Genomic DNA, 22,282 nt, shown 5'->3' on the forward strand with positions numbered 1-22,282 from the left:
GGCACTCGAACTCACGATCTTTGGTGGGAGAAAGCAAGCAATAGGAAGTAACAAAGGAATCGAATAAGAATGTCAAGCAATTTAATGAATGTCTTGTGAGCGCGTAGGCTATCGCCTTCATCCTCCTCAGCGTATCCCAATGTGACTGTCAACTTTCCTTTCTTTCTCCAAGCTCTGTGCCGCATTATGTTCCAAATCAGGTCTCATTCTATTGTCTTCAAAAATTAAATGCAGTTGTTCTTAACTTTTGCGTACGCCATCGTCGCCTTGCCAAAAACAGATTCTCGGAAACTTTGTTATATTAGATGTAACTGCAGTGCTCAAGTGCAGGAACAGCACTTCTCAAAGTGAATAAAATTTTTGAACCAGTTATTCACTGGCAACAAAACCGCGTATGCTAAAGAAAGAATACGTATCACCAAAAATTACTTATTAACCGAAAAGACTTCTGACAGCTCCGAAGGAGTCCCCTATCATATTAGCTACAACCACTGAATGATGCCAACTTGCGTTCACACACTACATTTCCCAACTATTTATGCGAGGTCGCTGCACAAACAGCTGACATGCTAATGTGTCAGGCTTTGCATTGTTGCGATCGACCGAGTGCTTTCGCTGCTCGAAAAATAAAATTCGACAAGTTGGGCCTGCAAGGATTCGACTGCGTTCCTTGCCGGTTTTCAAAAGATTAAGCACCAACAGAGACAGCACATTAAAGAAGCAACAACGACAGGACAAGGCACTTGTCCTTGTTGTTTCTAGCTAGCCAACTAGCCCGACAACGTGTTATACTGCAATTACTTGCCGGAAATGCCATCTCGCAGAGCTGTGCGCAGCATGTGAATACGTCGCAGGCCTCGAGAGAAAGACATGCGTGCGCAGGTTTTACTACGCGTCAAGTCTCATCTCGAGAAGCTTATCGTCGCGGAAAAGGCTGGCGCTGTGGACAAAGCGCGATATGGCCACTTTACACGAGCTGATAAACGTTAGACTAGGAACATGTGGGGGTAGACCAATCACTCGTTAGAAGGCAATCTAAAAAAATATAAATTATGGGTTTTTACGTGCCAAAAACACTTTCTGATTATGAGGCACGCGGTAATAGTGGAGGACTCCGGAAATTTCGACAACCTGGGGTTCCTTGACGTGCACCTAAATCTAAGTACACGGGTGTTTTCGCATTTCGCCCCCATCGAAGTGCTGCCGCAACAGAAAAAGGATTGCCCCTAAAAGTGTAAAAGCCTGTACTGAGGCAATCAGTACCATTGTTCGCTCAGTGCTACAACCAGGCATACTCTGTTTGGCTCCGATTCACTGTCTCGGACCTGCCGTGCTTGCCTTGAGGCTAAGGTGGGGGGCTGCTAAACACAAGGTCGTGGGATCGAATCTCGGGCATGGCGGCCATATTTAGATGGGACGAAAACACCCATGTACTTAGATTTAGGTGCACGTTAACGAATTCAATGTGTTCCGAATTTCCTCAGTTCGACGTGCCTCGTAATGAGATCGTGGTTTTAGCACGTAAAATCCCACAAATCAATTTTCTTCCTTTCCTTACCACGAACCAGTGAAACTAGGTCGATATCAGCAATCGGGAAGCGATAACGAAAATCAGCGCTCGCCGCGCCATTACCCCTCTGTTCGCTCTTAAAGAACGTACCTAGCTGAACAGTGAAATTAGTGGAATCAGCCAGCCAGTGTGAATGAGACGGGCTAAGTGCTTCACATTCTGCTGCACTATACGACTATTAGTGCGATGAGCATATTTTGCCTACTCAGGTATTTTTGAGTCGCCTTTGACGAAGATAGGTCTTCCTATCGAAACGTTGGCCAGCCTTTCTGAGGCACTTTATCCCTGTTTTCAAACTTTATACCACAGTGTGCTATTCAATCTGTCAGCCCCTTTCTTCTTTTTTAGTCCATCTAGCCTCTTATGCGAACTGACTCGACGAACATTATCGGCCAGATGGGCCACAAGGTAGTAGTCGTGATGCCATTGTGGAAGTTCCATCATCCTAATTCCAGCTTCGTTATCCGAACCTCGTTGTGCCGTCGTCTTCATGTCACCGTTGTGTTACAGTCGTCATCAAATTGCCGCCATGACATCGTCTTCAGGCAGTCGCTGTAGCATATTCGTTGATGATGAGCGAGTTGATGATACATGAGGAAAGTAATTATTGTGTAGTAAAGAAATAGGAAGCCTTCTATTGACATATATTTATTTACACCTGTACTTATCTTTATCGGGCGACCACGTTTCGCCGCCTAACAAATGTTAGCGCACAGCGCGGGACGCGCCTGCATGTATCCGAAGTTTCTGGAAAGCTATCGATGCTTCTGTCCGCTGTCTGTTGTCGCCGAACCTTATGTTATCTGATCTCATCACCTGACGCGAATGGTGTAGAACTTTGTGGAAGGCACGCGGGTCCCGACGATTCGTCTAGAACATTCGACGATGGATGTATAAAAGCCGACGCGCTTGACCCGTTCATCAGATTTTCGACGATCGCTGACCGTGTTCGCCGCTATCGTTGTGCTATAAGTGTAGCCTGTCTTGTGGGCACAGGTTCGCCCAATAAAAGTTAGTTTTGTCGTTCACAGTATTGCTACTGTGCTCTTTAACGTCACAACCACGTGACATCTGGTGGAGGTGCTTGTGCGTTCATGTACCGAACGCCCCCGCAAAGCCGCGATTCAAGTCCGAAGCGCGAGGACAAAACCAACATCGCCCAAGACCAGCGTGCTAGCCGCCGACTGTAAGGACTGCCCCCAGAGCACGGACCTGAGAGGACAAAGAAGATCGTGGCCAAGACAACCCCAATGGCTGTCTCAGCGTCCCCGGTTATTCTGCAGACCTCGGGACCCACCGACCTTTCATGGAGCAGCCAGTGAAGACCCGGGATCCTGTCTTGAGACCTACGAACGAATCGCAACTTTCAACAACTGGGACTCCGACGACAAGCTGCAGCATGTATACTTCGCATTAGAAGGCGCCGCCAGAACGTGGTTTGAGAATCGGGAGTCAACCATGACAACATGGGACCAGTTCCGTAGCGGCTTCCTGCGCACATTCACGAGCATCGTGCGCAAGGAAAGGGCCGATGCTATGCTGGACGTTCGAGTGCAGCTGCCTAACGAGAACGTTGCCATATTCACGGAAAAAATGAGCCATCTGTTCCACCACGCCGACCCTGAGATGCCCGAGGAGAAGAAAGTCCTCCTATTCATGCGTGGTGTGAAGGAGGAACTTTTTGCGGGAATGGTACGAAGCCCACCGAAGACCGTCGACGAGTTTCTTCGCGAGGCCACCAGCATCGAGAAGACACTCGAGATGCGAAACCGGCAATTCGACCACCGCACGAACTCGGCAAACTATACTGGAGTTCAATCATACTGGAAAGATTTTGCGCCAAAAAACACAACACACACAAGAAAGTCGACAACACCACGGGCGCCCGTGGTGTTGTCGTCTTTCTTGTGTGTGTTGTGTTTTTTGGCGCAAAATCTTTCCAGTATGCAAGAACACCAACTAGCCCAGCAGTTAACTCTTCTGGAGTTCAATCACTTGCCACCGACGACCTGCGCTAGACTATCCGAGTGGTCGTGCGGGAGGAGCTACAGAAGCTGTTCCCATCATCACAGCCTTAAGTGGCTTCGATTGCCGACGCCGTACGTGAGCACCTCCAACAACAACTCGGAGATGTCCTGAATCGCTTCAGCCGCAAGCGATGACACACGCCGCTGTAGCCCGCCGTCACGTTCCTCCTCCGCGCCCATGGCAGGGCCCCGTGACGACACAGTTCCGTCGTCCACCACCACCCCCGCCGCCAGCACGCCAACCCGTCACCTCATGCTGGTTTCCAAGGAAGACTGATGATTGGCACGCCCTCGTGCACCGTCCGCTTTGCCATCACTGTGGAGAAGCCGAGCACATTTACCGCCGATGCCCATACCGGGAGATAACGGGAGATGCGCCGCGACCACAGATCGGCGAATGACCTCGCGATATCACCGACTACCTCGCCGCCACTCAGTGGAGCCCTCGACGACCGTCCCGTTCGCCGTCACCAGGCCGCTACCTGTCGCCGCAGCGCCGACCATACACTAGCCCAGCCCGGGGCCGGTCAGCGAGCCCATATCCGGAAAACTAAAAGCAGCAACCGATGGTGGTGCGGTTGCTGTTCGTCGAACTGACGAAGATCCTCCGCCGCCGACGAAGACGACGAAGAGACCATCTCGACGACATAATAACGACACGTCGCCGTCCCGACGAAGTCAGGAAGCCAAGACTACACCGACGAAAGACGACTTGACGACGCGACGTTCCAGCTTCAGTTCACACGACGCAGCCATGATCCGACACCAAGACCTAACTGCAACGCCAGACAAAGAACCACCGACCTCGACATGCTTCTCGACGGCCACAATGTTACCGCCTTAGTGGACACAGGGGCCGATTACTCCGTAATGAGTGGACACATCGCCGCCCAGTTGGAGAAGTTAAGACCGCATGGGAAGGCTCTCAAATTCTGACCACTGGAGGACACCTCATCACGCCGACTGGAATCTGCACAGCAAGAATAACCATTCATGACCGGACTTACCCAGCACCTCCACCAAATGTCACGTGGTGGCGACGTTGAAGAACACAGTAGCAATACTGTGAACGATAAAACTAGCTTTTATTGGGCGAACCTGTGCCCACAAGACACTTATCACCAACATGGTGCTCCAGAAATCCTCATCACCGACAGGGGAACGGCTTTTACAGCAGAGCTCACGTAAGCCATTCTGCAATACAGTCGCAAGTCACAGGAGGACATCTGCCTACCATCCGCAGACGAATGGTCTCACGGAGCGCCTGAACACGACCCTAACCGACATGCTAGCAATGTACGTCGACGTCGAGCACAAGACGTGGGATGCGGTCCTGCAAAAAATAACACAGATCACGCCATTTAAGCTGGTTTACGGCAGGATCCCGACGACGACGCTCGACGCCATGCTGCCGCGCGTCACTGACAAGGAAAATCTTTACGTCGCTACCTATCTCCAGCGCGGCGAAGAAGCCCGACAACTCGTCCGCCTGCAGATGAAGAACCAGCAGAGGACCGACAGCCGACACTACAACCTCCGACGACGCTTCGTCGAATACCAGCCCAGCGACCGTGTTTGGGTTTGGACCCCTATACGCTGACGAGGACTCAGTGAGAAACTACTGCGACGTTATTTCGGACCCTACAAGGTCATCCGGCGTATTGGTGCACTGGACTATGAGGTCGTGCCAGACAGCATTTCGCATTCACAGCGGCGCCGCGCACGATCTGAAGTGGCCCACGTGGTGCGCCCTAAACCCTTTTACGGACGCTCACGAACTTCCTTATTTTGTTGCTTTCTTTGCAACGAGTGCTTTTCTTTAATACTTTCGTTTGTTTGCAGCATCGGGTCAATGCTATTTGAGAGGGGGGTAAAGACACGTGTACTTATCTTTATTGGGCGACCACGTTTCGCCGCCTAACAAATGTTATCGCACAGCGCGGGACGCGCCTGCATGTATCTGAAGTTTCTGGAAAGTTATCGATGCTTCTATCCGCTGTTTGTTGTCGCCGAACCTTATGTTATCTGATCTCATCACCTGACGCGAATGGTGTAGAACTTTGTGGAAGGCACGTGGGTCCCGACGATTCGTCTGGAACATTCGACGATGGATGTATGAAAGCCGACACGCTTGACCCGTTCATCAGATTTTCGACGATCGCTGACCGTGTTCGCCGCTATCGTTGTGCTATAAGTGTAGCCTGTCTTGTGGGCACAGGTTCGCCCAATAAAAGTTAGTTTTGTCGTTCACAGTATTGCTACTGTGTTCTTCAACGTCACCACCACGTGACAATATATAAGAATGCAGAGAAAGTATCTGTTTAGCTTTTGAACCGATCAGGTTCCACGTGAGTAGAGCAAGGAGCTCCATTGGACATGGAGCTGCTGAAGGTTATTATTCTTATTGCTCATTTCTGGCGAGGCTGAATAGTTGATAAATGAGTAACGTACTTGTTTACCCGCGATGAGATGCAATAGACATTGTTGCTGTGAAAGAAAGTGTAATAAAACTACAAGAATGTTTCAAATCAAAAGAAAGGACGAACTTATAGCAAAATTCGAATGACATATGCTGCTTTTCGCATGAGGAGTGAAAAATGCAAGTTAAACTTTAAAATTTCATCTAGTTTGATCACCAGAAACATTGCGCTAGAGCTAGAATGAATTTTAGCACCTCCCACATAGGCAAAAGAACTGTTAGGAATATTTCAGTTAGTTGACGACAATATGACGAAGTTGGATTTTTTTTAACCATTGAACAACATTGATCAAACCTGTATTTTGTTTTAAGAAGATGGAATCGACATCTTTGTCTGCGGTTATTACAGTTGCATCATCCGCTTAAAGAATACAGGAAGAATGTGCAGGACTTAGCGGAAGATCATTGACATAAATCCGATATAAAAGCATACCCAGGATTGACCCCTCCGAAACGCCTATGTTGATGGTTCGGGGATTTTAATGTGTGCCAGACCCATGTACTTTTCGTTGAAGATCATGCAAATTACCACCAATTAGTCTCAATGGGGGCCCAGATACACCGATTGACTGCAGTTTCTGCAACAAAATGTCGGAAAGAATGCCAAACTTGTCTAGATAAGTTCTTAAGCGTCCTGCAAAAAGATTTTCTGCGACTTTATTGAAACATAAACGAATTGCTATGGTGCTGCAATTAGAGATTAATTGCTTGTATCCTTTCTTAAAGACGGGTATAATTTCGTTTTTTCCCATGTCAATTGGGAAGAACCCAGTATGATGTACAAGATTGACGAAGACACAAAAAACATAACACATTAAATGCGCTATCATTTTTATGGTGGCAGCCGAAAAATTATCAAGACCAGCGCCTGTATTCCTGATACTAATGATAGCGCTGTAAACTTCTTCAGGTGAAACAGGATAAAGAAAAACGAATGTGATAATTGCGAGCATGTGTATTTGCGGGGTGCTGTCGATTGGGATGGATTAATGACGAATAAATCATTGAGTCATCATATCGTCGAATCAAAATGGTTCCGCATCCTTTTAGCATCTTACCTCGACGTGTCCTACTGTGCTGCACCACACATCGGCGGTGCTCTATTGCATTGACGCTGGTTGTTTCATGCCACTCCAGTCTCTGCAGCAAAATGTCGTGCATAATCGAATCAAAAGCTTTTGAAAGTTCTATAAATACACCTGCAGCGACATTACCGGTGTCAGTGGCAGATTTCATTTCATCTGTAAGCGATATTAGACCCAATTCATTATTGAGTATATGGAACCGAACGCCGTGTCATCTAAAGGCATTGAAATAACGCCAGCTAAATACATCATCGAACCGTGTGCGAGTCCTTGGATGCCCTGTGCGGTACCTCACTTCCGTTCCATTTACTACGTTAAGAACGCCTCTAGGGAGGTATTACATAGGGACTGGACATACAGAAATGAGTTATGTTATTGATAGGTTAATGACACGACTGGAAATGTGTTACATTCGGCAAAAAGGTTGAGGGGCAGCTGATGGCGGATATACTGTGCCAAAGGTTGTTCCAAACTGAGCCTGCACGTGGAAAGAATGTGGTGGAGAATGTAGCAGTGCGGGTGCGTGGCCTGGTAACATGAAGGGCAGGCCGACGCGATGGGATATGCCCACTGGCGGGGTGATAAAATTCGGACGGTCACGGGTGTCGTAAGGAAAACTGATGGAACAGCGCTAGAGTGGCAACTTGGTGACGATATGCAAAAGTGGACAGGGTTCATTCTGCTTATAAGAACCTGCTATAGTACGAATAAGACGAATGAATAATCTGGGCTGTACGGTTCTCTACTGCCTCGCGGGCATTTATTATATACATTTGATGCGGGCTCCAGGTGACAGCGGCAAGTTTAAGCTTTCGTTTGATAATAGATCTTATGCCAGCAATTATGAGTGACGAGGAGCATGACGTAAATATTATTTTTATAGAAAACCGAGTGCTTTGAATTCTGACGCTACTATGTTAATAACATGCGTGCACCAGGTTATATCATGGGACAAATTGACACCTAAGTAATTAATGGCTGCGATAGAGCGATAAATTAGCCTTTCTCGGCATAAAAACGAATTTATTTTATTTTCTTGATTTTGGATTCCTAGACGTAAAAAGAAGCTCACCAGGAACTTTGGTTGCAATCTGCGCAGTAGAAAGGAAGGGAATGAATTCTGTTCTCGGTGACAGTAGCGCGCTGGCCGCCAACGATGTTGAACACGCGCTGGCACGGAGACTTGGAATCTTGTCAAAATTGTAGAAAATGTAATTCATGTCCGGCTCAATGACTTCTCAGAGAATTCTCAGCTGGAGCGAAATAGGATTTAGGTCTCAGTGTTCCTTATGATCAGCTCACGTTGATTTAAAAAGCCACATTCGACTCGCAGGACTATCAGGAGATATATAAGCATTGGTAACTTTAGATATTTCAAAAGCATATGACAGTGTAGAAGATGGTATTTTAATTTCTAGATTAATAAGATGTGCTCTTCCAGACCGTTTAGTGGCCTGGGTACAAGAGTTCCTTTCGGGTAGAAAATTATCTTGTGTCAAGGATGGGATGAGATCAGGTACCTATAAGCAGACGAGAGGCGTACCACAGGGATCAGTTCTTTAATCACTTTTATCTAATATTTTGTTATCTTCTGTCCCAGTTTATCAGGGCGTGCAACTCTAGCTGATCACATTGCATTTTTCTCCTCGTCACGGGATATCCAACACGTTATACCAAATTTTCCAATCATATTTGTCTGAACTAGAGTCATGGCTGGAGGGACTGTCCTTTTCACTTAACGTTAAGAAATGCTCGTTACTTGTGTTTCCATAGTCAAATCCCGTTTTTATTTGTCTTCATTACCGAAATGAACCGATATCGCAAGTTGCAGCCTGGAAGTACTTAGGGATAAGTTATGATGGTAAGCTAAACTGGCAGCAACAAATCGAATCAAAGGCTGGAAAAGGGGAACGTGTAATAGCATTGTTGCGCCGGTTCAGTAATAAAAACACAGGGATGCGTAGAGCTACGGTGCTTATGATTTATAAACCTTGAGAAAAGGGAAAATAAGACATCCACCCGTTCGTAGCAATTGCTACGAAGGAAACCCATACCCTTTCCTCGAAAGAAAAGCCTCATAGTTGAAGAAAAACCGTCCTGGTCCGGGACTCGAACCCGGGACCACCGCCTTTCCGGGGCAGCCGCTCTACCATCTGAGCTAACCAGGCGGCTAGCAGATGGCAAGGCGAAGTCGAATTTGTCGACTACACAAAGCAAAGGCAAGAGCTTGGCGTAGTAGTTCTGCGGAAGCCCGCAAGGTGGAGAGAAGTAATGAATAAAGGGAAAATCAGACATCCACCCCTTCGTAGCAATTGCTACAAAGGAAACCCATACGGGTTCCACGAAAGAAAGGCCTCATAGTTGAAGAAAAATTCGTCCTGGTCCGGGACTCAAACCCGGGACAACCACCTTTCCGGGGCAGCCGCTCTACCATCTGAGCTAACCAGGCGGCTAGCAGATGGCTTTACTTTACGTCCGCCCCATTCTCGAATTTGGCTGTGTTCTTTTTTCAGGATGTGTAGCACACAAACTACCATCTTTAATATTACTAGAAAGGCAAGTGCTACGCCTCTGCCCTGGGCTGCCAAGTTTCGTGGCTAACAGTGTACTTTATTTGGAGTCTGGAATTATTCTGCTTCAGTTCAGATCTAAGCAACTATCCGTTTTGACCTTCCTGAAGCCTTACGATGCATCCCTCTTCTATTTGCAACCAGTTTTCATCAAATCTTCCGTTTTCATAACAGGTTGATCAACAGCCACAAGTTGTTTTTGTTCCGGGGCTGGTATCGAAACTTCAAGTTCATCTGCCAAACTGATCTCTCCAAAATCTAATTCGTTCAAAGTAAACGTGATCTTTGGTGATAGTTTTCCATAACACACAAAACTTCCTCCAGCGCGCATACTTGAAATTCTCCTTCCAGATAATATTAATGAATTTTCTGTCTCACTAATTAATTACAAGGGATGCATCACAAAATTTAGAGAAGGCCGATGTTGGCATCGTTTCACTTCAGCTTAACTGGTCTTTTGCTCTCCGTCTCGCCGATTACACTCCAATATTTCTTGATGAATTCCTGGCGATAATTCTGGCCATCGGAAAATCGGGCCCACAGGTATCTGAGGTAATAGCGGTTACAGACGCGCTTTGGGTCTGTACACATTTAACTTACACTAATCGGTCACACCTGCTGAGTGTATTTTCGACTCTTGTCCCAGACAATTTCTATGAAGCACGCTTTGTCTGGGTCTCCGGACATGGTGAAATCTTTTTAAATGAATCAGCTGATTAGCTCGCATCATTATCGCTAAATGGTCCGGTCTTAAATTTGCTTCCTGATTTCTTTTCTAACAGGAGCCAGATTCAAACGCCTTTTATTGTTGACTTGTAATGAATCATCGATACTTTCTGCACATGATTTTCGACATGTAAAATTTCAGTACAGCACGAGCAAATGCCTTTCACGCCAATGCGAGGTGACGTTAGCAAGTTTCCACTGTAAAGTTGCCCGCCTAAATTTTTACCTTCCTAGATCTGGTCTATCCATAACTAACATCAACTCTTTTTGTGATGAACCGGAAACTATTGACCATTTCTTCCTTTTTTGCCGCCGCTTCTCCTTATTCGCAAGATGTTTCTCATTTTCAAACTAGAAAATTGGGTTCAGCATTTACAACATGAAAGATTTTGTCTTTTCGTGCCTGTCAACTAGGCACAAGCTATGATTCGATGAGTAGTGCTCTGTACATGTTCATGGAAGCATCCGGAAGGTTACGCTGCTAGCTAGGGTACTGACCGTGGGACATTTCATTTTATTGTTAATTTCCTTAGCTTCTCAGTCTAATTTTTTTGTAATGTATAGGTGCTCACAAAATCAGTATTATCAGCTAATTGTCAAATGATTCGTTTTGAATGTTCGCCTTTAACCCTTTTGGTATGTTGTTGAGAGTTGGTTTCATTCTATACAGTGTGGCCAATCTCCATTGTGGGTACAAGCCATGTTTTGAGCCAACAGCAACAGTATCTAGGTGCCCTTCTAGGTGCTTGCAAGCGCAGACAAGGGCTGCTGCACAGATGAAAAAAAGCGAACAATAGGTACTGTAGCAAAGCAAGTTCTAATAGCGGGTCCAGCCTATGGAACAGGATATCTTTCAGTTTCAGTTTCAGTTTCAGTTTCAGTTTATTTCTTTAATAAGGAGGAGACATACATGTTTACATAAGTATACAGAAGGAGGTCCCAGAGCATGTGGCTGAAAGGGGACCTCCTGACAGAAAATATATACATTAAAGAAAATACAAGGCATAAAACAGCAATACAGTAGTCACAATGATGAAGAATATTCAAAGTATAAGTACAAACTGTAAAGTAATATGAAGTCAATAGCTAGTCGTACAAATAAAACAGTAGTTTAGGGCATTCGCAACATAACAAACCAAAATACTTATAAAGGCTATAAATGAGAGAATAAGAAAACTAAAGAAAAAAGAAAAAAACCGGCAGGGAAATGAGCAGGAGTGAGGTGAATAGCTTAGATATTAGGTTTATTTTGGCTATCTAGTAGGAAAGTGAATAATGTTTTCTTGAAGGAACTCAAAGAAGAAGAGTCCTTGACATTTAATGGGAGGCTGTTCCAAGTGGATACTGCTGCAAAGTATCCAGATTGTTTTCCATAATTAGTATGTATTAGTGGTAATAAGAAATTGTTGTTAGCTGCAAGCCTTGTGCGGTTCAAGTTAACCAAAGTAGCCGTAGAAAATATATATACATAAAATAAAATACGTTCTGAAACATTTGAGCTCACGTTTTTAAGTTTGCACACTTTGGCCAAAAAAAGAAAACTTAAGGAAATTTATCATTCCCAAACTGCTTCGCCAAAACCTTTCTTGAAGATAATTTCTAGACTGAAATACTGTTACGAACAATAAGGAACATTATATGTTTCGAAAATGTTTATTAACTCAAGTGTATTACATATCTGACATATAATGACAATGAAAGAACAGAGCTTAGCCTCAAAGTGATGACACGACAAGAATCCGACGACGACTCTCGACGCTATTCTGCCGCACGTCACCGACGAACAGAATCTCGACGTCGCCGCCCAGCGCACCGTAGAAGCCCGACAGCTTGCCCACCCGCCGATCAAGAACCAGCCGAGGACCGAGAGCCGACACTACAGTCTTCGAGGACGCTACGTCGATACCAGCACAGCGACCGTGCTTCTGTTTGGACCCTAATACGCCGACGAGGAATTAGCGACAATCTTTGCGAAGCTATCTCGGACCAGACACGACCATCCGACGTATTGGCGCATTGGGGTATGAGATCGTGCCAGACGGCATTTCGCAGTCACAGCGGCGCCGCTCACGACCTTAAATATTCCTTACCCTGACATGCCAACCCGAAGTAACTCTGGGACTTTGTTTATTTGTGTGTGTTATATATCTGCAGTGCAGGTGCTTTAGGTTCTTGCGATTGTGTTTGTATCGTGAGGATTATGCTTTGTAAAAGGGGGGCATTGACACGTGTACTTAATTATTCTTCCATCTGGGCCTGCATATCACCCACTAAAAACACAAAGTCGTCGCTTAGCGCAAGACGCTCCAGCAGAATGGAACTTACTGGAATGTGAACGATGAGTCTATACGCTGTCTATTGTCACTGAAGCTGCTGTAATCTGATTCTGTGCGTGACGTGAATTGTGTAGTACTTTCTACGTTCTACGTTCTTTCTACGTTCACACCACAACGACTGGTTGTGGTGTGAACCTCTCCTCTTGTCCTTTGTGTTTGTGACTATTTTTTTCCTTCAACAGATCACACAAGATAGCACGGTTCGCATGCTCCATTGCGGGTCCTACTCCTGTTTCTACCCCTCTTTCTGAGCGGCTTTCTGAACATGCTCCACCCCGACACTGATCTACTCTGCCCAGATTGTGGCACTGAATCTTGCTCATTAAATCACATGCTCTGGCATGTGTTACAGGATTTTAACCAAGAAGAAGACTGCACAAAGGCCCCCACAGAGCCCAGTCAAGACGTCCAGTCCTGGCTGTTGAGAGGGCCCGTGAACGAGTGGAGCGGCACGGCCTCTCTGTTCCGACATGGGACTAGCCAACAGCTGGGTAGAGATCTACCTAACAGGCCACCTGCCTGGCTGCTCACGACCTCAATAAAGTTGTTTACTGCTACTACCACTTTGATGGTTCATGTATAAAAGCCGTTGCGCCCGAGTTTCGACAATCGGCCACCGTATTCGCCGCTATCGTGGTGCTTTGGGTGTATGTAGCCTGTTATTCTGGGCACAGGTTCGCCCAATAAAGAGTTTGTTTCGCCATTTACAGTTTTGCTACTGTGTTGTTCAGCGCCGCTACCACGTGTCAATATTCTCTTTTATGAACATTTCTCCACCTTACAGGGTTCTGGAAAACCTATTGGCCAGTTTCACTTCTGTTTATTAGCGAAACTGCCGCCACATAACGCAGATTATCTTGCGGAATCTTGTGTAGGGAGCGTTCTGTCCTTGCGTTCTTTGCTATCTTGTTGCACGTGGTGTTTCATGAGGCAATGTAATTTTGGCTCATTGCTAATCCTCATCTCTATGAATGACTTTCCATCAGATATGAATGATTCATTGCTTTATTTGTTTTGTCAGAGGAGGCGTAGTGAAAGCCTTTCAAATGATGGCTTGAGGAATCCTTCGCCCCCTTTTTCAACAATGACAGGAGCTCCAAGACAGCACGATATCATAGCACTGTTTCTCCTTTTTTTCCTTTTTCTTTTTTTTGCAGCGGCCCTGATAGCCTCTAGTTGGCCGGGCTTTTTCGTGGCGCGCTCACCTAAGAAATGGGGCAGCTGGAAAAGGGAAAAAACACGATACAGAATTTAGCTTTTCTCTGAAACTCGAATAACAATGTGTTGCTATCATGTCTGTAGGTTGTGTGTAAGTCCCAAGTCCTACTTCAGGAATGTTCTAACATATTTTACTTTGAGAAATTCTATTAGTTCAATAACGCAGTTGTGCCATACAGAGGGCCCAAAATCGAACGGCAGCTTGAAGGCTTTATGTTGGAGTTTCCTCGTAATAAAGTGTGTGTAACAGAATTATGATTTCTTGTATAATCGAACCACAATCCGATGTTATGATCTCTGCAGATTGTGTGTAATTTGTACTTCACGAATTTTTCTATCGCATATGCAGGTAAATCACAAAGATAACCAAGAAACACTAAGGAAAACTGCGCGTTAGCAGCCGCGTCATATCTATTTGCTGGAATGCAATGACTGCAGCACATGGGGCGTGAACATATCCAACGCCGCCGCACATTTCTGGCGCACACCACTCAAATGCGACAAATTCATGCTGCAGAAACGTGAAGCTTTTTTTTTTTCGAGGAATCTGCGTTGGTCATACAATGCACAAAGAAGGCACGGACGACATGAGCGCGATCCGCGCACAATAAGCACACCACCACGAAAGCAAGATAGGAAACACATAAGCGTAACCTGCGCCTCACGGGTAAAATAAAAAAAAATCATCGTAATTTGTTGCTGTGCGACGGACAATTATGAGGCGCACGGAAACATCACGCACTGGACATGTGTACCTAGGAGGTTGTTTTGACAATTTCTGGACCACATTTAAACGACTGCAGCAACTTACTTCAATGAGAAACGACATGACGGCGCATGGAGTACAGGTAAAGGCTGCGCATAACGTCATTTAGGGCTTCAAGGCCAGTGACCGAAGTTGAAATCGTTAAAATCACACCGCAGCGATAGATTTCTCAGAGTAAAATGTTCGGATCTTGAAGGCCATGCTTTGCTGACTGCATGCGGCATAAGAGATTCAAAAGCAATACCACATGTAATTTATTTATGCCCTTATTACTTTTAACTAAATTAAGTAACCTCAACATTGATCCTAACGTGCTTGCTTGGATCAAGTGTTTTTTGTCTAACCGTTCCCAATTCGTTTATGCTAACGAATACTTCTCTTCCACTGGTCGAGTAACCTCCGGTGTACCGCAAGGCTCGGTTCTGGGACCATTATTATTTTTAATTTATATTAATGACCTCCCCGACCAAATTAAATCATCAATTAAGTTATTCGCCGATGACTGTGTTCTCTATCGTGTCATTTCTAACCCTGACGACTGCGATACTCTTCAATCAGACATTGGCATAGTAACATCATGGTGTGCTAGATCCCAAATGAAGCTCAATTCTAATAAATGTAAGGCGATGCGTGTGTCCCGTGTTGTAAGAAATACCACCCTTCCTACGTACAATATTAACAACATACCTGTAGAAAATGTATCATCATATAAATATCTTGGTATCTACATTACACACAATCTTACATGGAACATTCATATAAATTACATTTACGGTAACGCTAATCGCATGCTTGGGTTTTTACGACGTAATTTTTCATCGGCAACTGCAGCTGTCAAGTTATTTCTGTACAAAACTTTAGTGAGGCCTAAACTTGAATATGCATGCTCCATTTTCGACCTTTCTACACTAAAGCTAAAAAACACCATCGAATCCATTCAAAACCGAGCTGCTCGTTTTATTCTTTCGAATTATTCTCGTCATGCAAGTGTCTCATCAATGAAACTAACCCTTGACTTGCCTAACCTAGAGTTACGTCGTAAGTACTTTCGCCTATGCCTTTTTCACAAGATTTATTACTCTAACGAAACACTTAAGGATGAACTAATCTCCCCGCCATCATACATATCGTCACGCACGGATCATCGTTTTAAGGTTCAAGTTCCAACTTGTCGCACCAACGTTTATTTTGATTCCTTTATACCAAGAACGACGAATGACTGGAACCGCCTCCCTGCCTCCATCACTGCCATTTCTGAAGCCACCAACTTCAAGAATATTGTTAATGAATTTGTTTGCAGTAATCACCACTCCTCTCTGTAATGCCTCCGGGCCTTGAGAGTATGACAATAAATAAATAAATAAATAAATAAATAAATAAATAAATAAATAAATAAATAAATAAATAAATAAATAAATAAACTATAGCATACAATATGAGCCTGTCAATGTTTCTTCTTGTCTCGCAACATATGTAAGCAGTTTGGCCCAAAATGGCACACAACCTGCTGTACTGGTTATTATTGTAGGAATCACGGAGGCCACAATGGCCGCACAATTATGAAGACGGTGCTGGCGGCGCCGGTGTTTTCGTATTCTACGCGATCGGTAGAACACAAAAATACGGCGAGTTCTTATTGCTCCTTCTTCAATCGGTAGTGCGAGTGCGAGCAGCTTCGTTGTTTTTGTTTTATCGTGTGTTATTAGGTTTGCTATGAAATGAGACGTAGTTCGCGAGTCAAATATAAGGCGCTGAAGTGTCTCGTAGCAGCCACAAGACGTACACAATGGACTTTCCACGCACCCTTGTCTGTATAAACGTTTGTGCACGTTCACGCAACCAACCCTCAGCTTGAGCAGTTATGCTCTAACGCGACGAGGCAAGCCTCGACCACGAACACGGAGCGGGAACGTTCCATTTGCGACGCGCTGATTTGGATCCTGCTTGAGTAGGTGGCGACGAATCAGCAGACGAGCGTCATCAAGCTTGCACAAATTTCTGGGCAGGCACAGTTGTTAAGAACGCAACTCGAAGCGAGCCGATCAGCCTCTTCACTTCCGGCGATGCCTACGTGTGAAGGTATCCATTGAGCAACGAGAGATACCCCACGTGATGTAATTTTGCTCGCAGAGCCAGTAATGCTGCGCACAAGTGGACAATCAAGCTCACTGCGTTGTAACCTGCTAAGGGCAGCACGGGAGTCCGTAAAGATGACAACCTTCAATGTAATGAACTCCTCTTGCACGCATTTCAGTGCAATTAGATAGGAAAACGCGCTAAATGCAGGCAATTTTGTTCGTTTTGGACGCAAAGAAAGTGACCTCCTACACACGAGGAGCGCGTTTGATTACGCTGTTCAGGCAACGTTTCGGGTCGCCGCCCGATGCTTGCGTCGGCGGTTACGTAAATTTGACGTGAAGATATTGGAATAAAGACAGATTGGAATAGTTTTACGTCATGGGCCCCTGGAATTATTGCGTGTGTGCAAAACAGCAACTTTGCGTGGTGCTACAAAACCCTTATAACATGCAGGCCACCTTCTTGGGGCGCGTGAGCCACATTGGACACGTTCCTTCACATTGAACCATAAAATACTTTGCTGTGATTCCTCTGCTGTTCTATACTATAGGCCGAATGACCATAAAAATGTAGTTTTGTGTTTCTACATTTCAATATAGCCTAACTAAGCAACATCAAATCATTTGTTCAATTCACCTGATTACGCATGCGGAACGCGGCTCCCGCCAAAGCGTGTGCAAAACGAAGCTGTGCGCCCATTAGAAAAGAGGCACTATACTTGTGGAAGGGGGGGTGTCGACAATAGCGGCTGCTTCATTGCAAGGCGCGCTATATACGCGGTGCTGCATCTGGTAAATTGAAGGAATTTCTTGAAGATTCCCGTTTACGTGGCCGATGTGAAACGACTTCGCCACCGACATTTAAATACAAACATGTGCCGCAATATTTCTGAGGGACAAGTTATTTACAGCAATTAGTTTATTGCTTGAAGGGACACTAAAGGCAAATACTAAGTCGACTTGGACTGTTAGAATACGGTTCCAGAAACCTCGCAACGCTTGTTTCTCGCAAAGAAGACATTCAGTTCATGAGAAAATTGCATCTGAAGGGCCCGAATACTTTTTCCGAAATTCGAATCTCCCGCCACCCAAACGGGGGGGGGGGGGCAGTGGTGACGTTGCATACGCCATTACTGCCCTTTGCTGGCGTCGGTGAGTAAAACGGCGCCCGACAGACGGCGGCACCGAGCCACGACACAGCGTCGGATTTGCCGTTGGACCTTCTTTTCAGTCAAGTGGCGCAGATCGTTCAGGCATCGCCCGACATCGCATCAAGTTGAATTCTCTGCTACTTGCAGTCGTCCTAGTTTCGCGAGCCATCAATATCAGTGCAGCACTACGCGATAACTACTGAAACACGGAAGCGTGGGCGGCGCGGAGTGGAGCGAAAACGAATCCTTTCGACCGTCCGCGTCGTTGTGGAGGGAAATTTCAATGAGTTCTTTTTTTCAAAAAGTGAGACCGAACTGGACAAGTAGAGTTTATTTTCGTCTTGCAGTACAATACAAGGATGTTTTGTGGAACGAGTGGTTGAGTACTAGTGACGGAATTTAACTCAGGAATGCTTTCGTCATCGGGCAATTACTTGAATGTGCCGGCTGATTCTCTAATCATGTCCTGCATTTACCTCAATTTCTCCATTATTAAGGCTCTGTTCATAATAATATTGACGCATTAGAGATTCTTGAGCGCTAATCTATCACTTAACTTGACTTAATATGTGCCTTTAGTGCCCCTTCAATGAATTGCTTTCGTTTCTCATGCAAATGATGCCCGCCTTGGCACGTAAATAATCTGTATTGACGTGACTCTGGTAGCATTCATAGGCATCCTTTCTTTCAAGTGGTCCAAGTAAAAAACAAGAAAAGCTGCGACACTGTACAAGGAGATTGTATCTGCGCTCTGATTTCCCAATGTCTAAATAGCATTTAGCGTTAGTATCCATCATAAAGTGCCGTCGTGACGCGAGACCGTACGGCTGTTGGAGGCTTGTAAATAAACGTGTGCTATGACGCAGGCCTGTATGCAAACAACTGTCAACAAGAATGGCAAGGAGGAGCATGTGTTTAATAGCCGCGAGCGAGAGCAAAGGTAGGCTGCCCCATAATGCGACACAACAGATCGTGCAATATTCCATGCAACAGCATCACATGCGCTTGGAGCCTTCGCTTGCGGATTCATTCCCTCGTGACTTTCACTTCACATACCGCTGATTTTGTTTACGTCGGCACTGGATAAACCGCAAAACCTGGCGAAATATTTTTTGCAAGCTTCACCGTGTAACGCGGGCGTCGGAACAAGGCCGAAGAGGTCGAAACTGCGGTTTTGAATCCTCGCGGGGCAATCCGACTTTTTTCTTGGTAGAATTCTTGCAAAGCACTTCCTGTTGCGGAATACAGCGGAGTAAGACCACAGGAAAGTAAACCACATGGAGTAAAAAAAAAAAAAAGACGGTTACCGCTATCGTGGTAAATGAACCACAGTCACTGAAAGCGTCGCCCTCCTGCTAGCTACGCGGGTAAAAACAGAAAATTTGGCGGTAAAATTATGAGCGACATGTCTTACTGACTTTAAGTTCGTAAATAAGGTAAGGAGCTCCCTTGCGCGATGGGTACTGAAATATTTATTGTTCGATAACTGTTTCCCATGTGGGTAACACATATAGGCTTTGGCAGTGGTACAGCAACAGTTTGTCGATCATCTGCCTAAGGTGTTTACTACACTGTCGACACTCATTTATTAAAAATCCACCAATCCCATTATCGATCTAGTTACTCTAGTACACGCGTCATTGTTACGTTCAAGTCGCCGGTAATGCTTTCGTACGTGAGCGCCATGTTTCCGTTTGGCGGCTAACGCGACACAGGTGAAGACACTCAGCGGATTCAGGTGCAGCTCACGCGAGACATGGCAAGCAGTCGGCTCACCTGCGTCATGAGCCTGTCGGCGCCGGTTCCTTCTTCGTCCTTGAAGACAATATCCGCATTGTAATTGGGCACGAGGTCTCTGAACCTTTTGTGACCGCGGTCCACGCGTCCTTCGGGCAGTCCGCTGGCCGCCAGCATGTTCTCGGGCACGTTGGGCACGTGCTGCTTGAACACCAGCGGCGTCAGCTTGCGTGGGCTGCGCCGGCGGCCGCCGCCGGGTCCCGGCGAGCAGCCCCGCACCGCGCACGGCAGCAGCAGCAGCAGCAGCGCGCAGCAGCGGACCCAGCCGGGGGGGTCGCGCATCCTCAGGTCCACCTGCGCAGCAGCATGGTCGCACGCGCACGCGCGACTCGGATCCCCCGAGGACCGCACGCGCTGCGGTCCAATGTTGCGCACGCCCATTGGCTGGCGGAGACTCCGCCTTCGGAATCACGTGACGTGGGCGCTCGCTTTGGGTAGAGCACGATGGGCAACGCCCCGCTCCTTGCCTCCTCACGCGTCTGTCTTTCCGCCGAGGCAGCAGCGGCGCCCATCATCCGCCGTTTTCACTCGGCCGCAAACTCTCTCTCTGCCGCGAAGAGGTGGCGGCAGATCGCCTGCGCGTCGCTCCGGTGGCGCGCTGCACTACCACGTCCGCTTCTAGCGTGAAACGTGCGACAAGCACTCTTGCGTCTATCGTCTCGCACAGCCGCGCCCGTCTTTGGGCGTCTGGCGAATCGACGCCACTGGTGAACAAGCGGCCAATTTGCACTAGAGCGGTTCCCGTGGCCGCGCTCAACCTGTACCAGCATGAAGAGCCAACACTCAATTTGTGAGTCTGTTCGGCAAACTCATACGCACACACACATATAGCGTGTGTCCAAGCTAACGTTACCCAACTGTTCAACGCAAAGAACGTGGTGGGAGGCCATGGGCGCTATAACGTAAAACTATTCGAAACTTTTCTATTCCACTTCTGCTATCAGCCCTCCACGATTGGTTAAAAACTTTTTTCGACCACCCCCCACTTCCCCTGTCTGTCACGCGACGTCACGAAAACCGCGATACCTTCCCATCTGATATGATGTGTACACACTGATTATGCATGATTTGACAGAAAAAAGAAAAACAGTTATTTCTGATTCGACCCCTTTTCGCCATTAGCCCTCGGCTATTGGTAAAATTTTTCGGGCTGCACCCACTTCACCTGCCTGTCACGCGACGTCACAAAACCGCAAGAACTCACCGCGTCAAAGTGACGTGTACGTGATAAAGATGCATTAATATGCCGAACAAAACTGAATTTTCTTCGGAATAGCTGCAGGCTGCCTCGTTCCCAAAGGAATTAAAGATGGCTGCCGCCGATCGCTCAGACGCTGGCTACTCGCACCTGCCGGAGAGTATGGGTGTATTTGCGTATAATAAAACTTCTTGCGTTGCCGTGTAACGTTTTCGAGCACTTTCGGCACGTTTACCCCCTCATTCTGCCAACACTTCTTTGTTGAGGGTCCGTTTTAGCGTCATTCTTGAGCTTCCGTTGCATGCCGTCGCGATTTTCGACCAGCCACCGCAAGCTAAGTAAGGGAAAGCCGACCAATCGTAGACGCCGGCACAACCCTCTTCATCCGGTTATCGACTTTCAGTGCAGTTGCTAGGCCCCATCGAATCCCTCTCCACTTGAGCGTTCTCCTCGCCTCTTGTCAGCCAATTAGATACGACAAGCCGCTCAGTGTAGGCAATGTTATCCGTTTTTCAAGCAAACAAAAGTAACCTCCTATGAACGAGGAGAGCGTTTGATTGGTCTCTTCAGACAACCCTGCGGGCGACCGCCCGGTGCTTGCGTTGGTGGTTACGCAAATTTGACGTCAGGAGATTGGAATAGAAACATATTGGAATAGTTTTACACTATAGGGCCCCATGCCGTCTTGCCCAGGGCTGGATGACCAGCGAAAGTTGGTGGACCGGGCCATGCAGGGTGGTAGCGAATGCCCATGGAGTCCTGAAATGAGGAAGCCGCTCACTTGAGGGCTAGGAGAAATATTTCTTTCTATTGCTAGTTCACAAATAACGTTTATCTCTCTTAAGAGCACCGTGCAAAGTACAATGAAAAGGACTACGGTGCTCGGTCGTTAGAGGTCTGGCGACCGAACACGGAAGGTTCTTTATTTATCTAGACATATACAAACCCTAAGAGGGTTATCACCGGAGTGGGGTACAAGAAAATGGAAGGTACTTAGCCCAAAGTAAAACACAAGTTCAATCACTAAAAAAAAAAAAAAAAGATTTAAAAGGCCCCCACCAAGCCACGTAGTAAATTTCAGGTATACGCTGTTACTTGTTACGTGTCCTCTGGGGAGTGTTCTGCCGCAAAATACTTTGCAATCGGCTCATTGATAGCTTAGATGGAAATATTTCAGTGCCGCGAACCCATGATTGAAGCAGGCGAGCTCCATTGCCAAGTGAGACACTCTCTCCACTTGCCCAGTCTAGCCTCCACAAGAGAAATTCCTTCCCAGCGTTC

At 46.4% G+C, this 22,282-nt stretch overlaps 1 protein-coding gene across 1 annotated transcript in view; it reads right to left on the reverse strand.

Annotated features, from left to right (window-relative positions):
* Positions 1 to 20,201, reverse strand: part of hh (hedgehog signaling protein) — a 227,292-nt gene extending 207,091 nt beyond the window's left edge. The window contains exon 1 of the mRNA XM_070536813.1: positions 19,783 to 20,201. Coding sequence (XP_070392914.1) covers positions 19,783 to 20,184 — 402 coding nt within the window. The 5' untranslated portion in view covers positions 20,185 to 20,201. The remainder of the gene's footprint in view (positions 1 to 19,782) is intronic.
* Positions 20,202 to 22,282: the final 2,081 nt, after the last annotated feature.

The sequence above is a fragment of the Dermacentor albipictus genome, chromosome 4 (genome assembly GCF_038994185.2).
Source record: "Dermacentor albipictus isolate Rhodes 1998 colony chromosome 4, USDA_Dalb.pri_finalv2, whole genome shotgun sequence".
Taxonomy (NCBI): Eukaryota; Metazoa; Arthropoda; class Arachnida; order Ixodida; family Ixodidae; genus Dermacentor; species Dermacentor albipictus.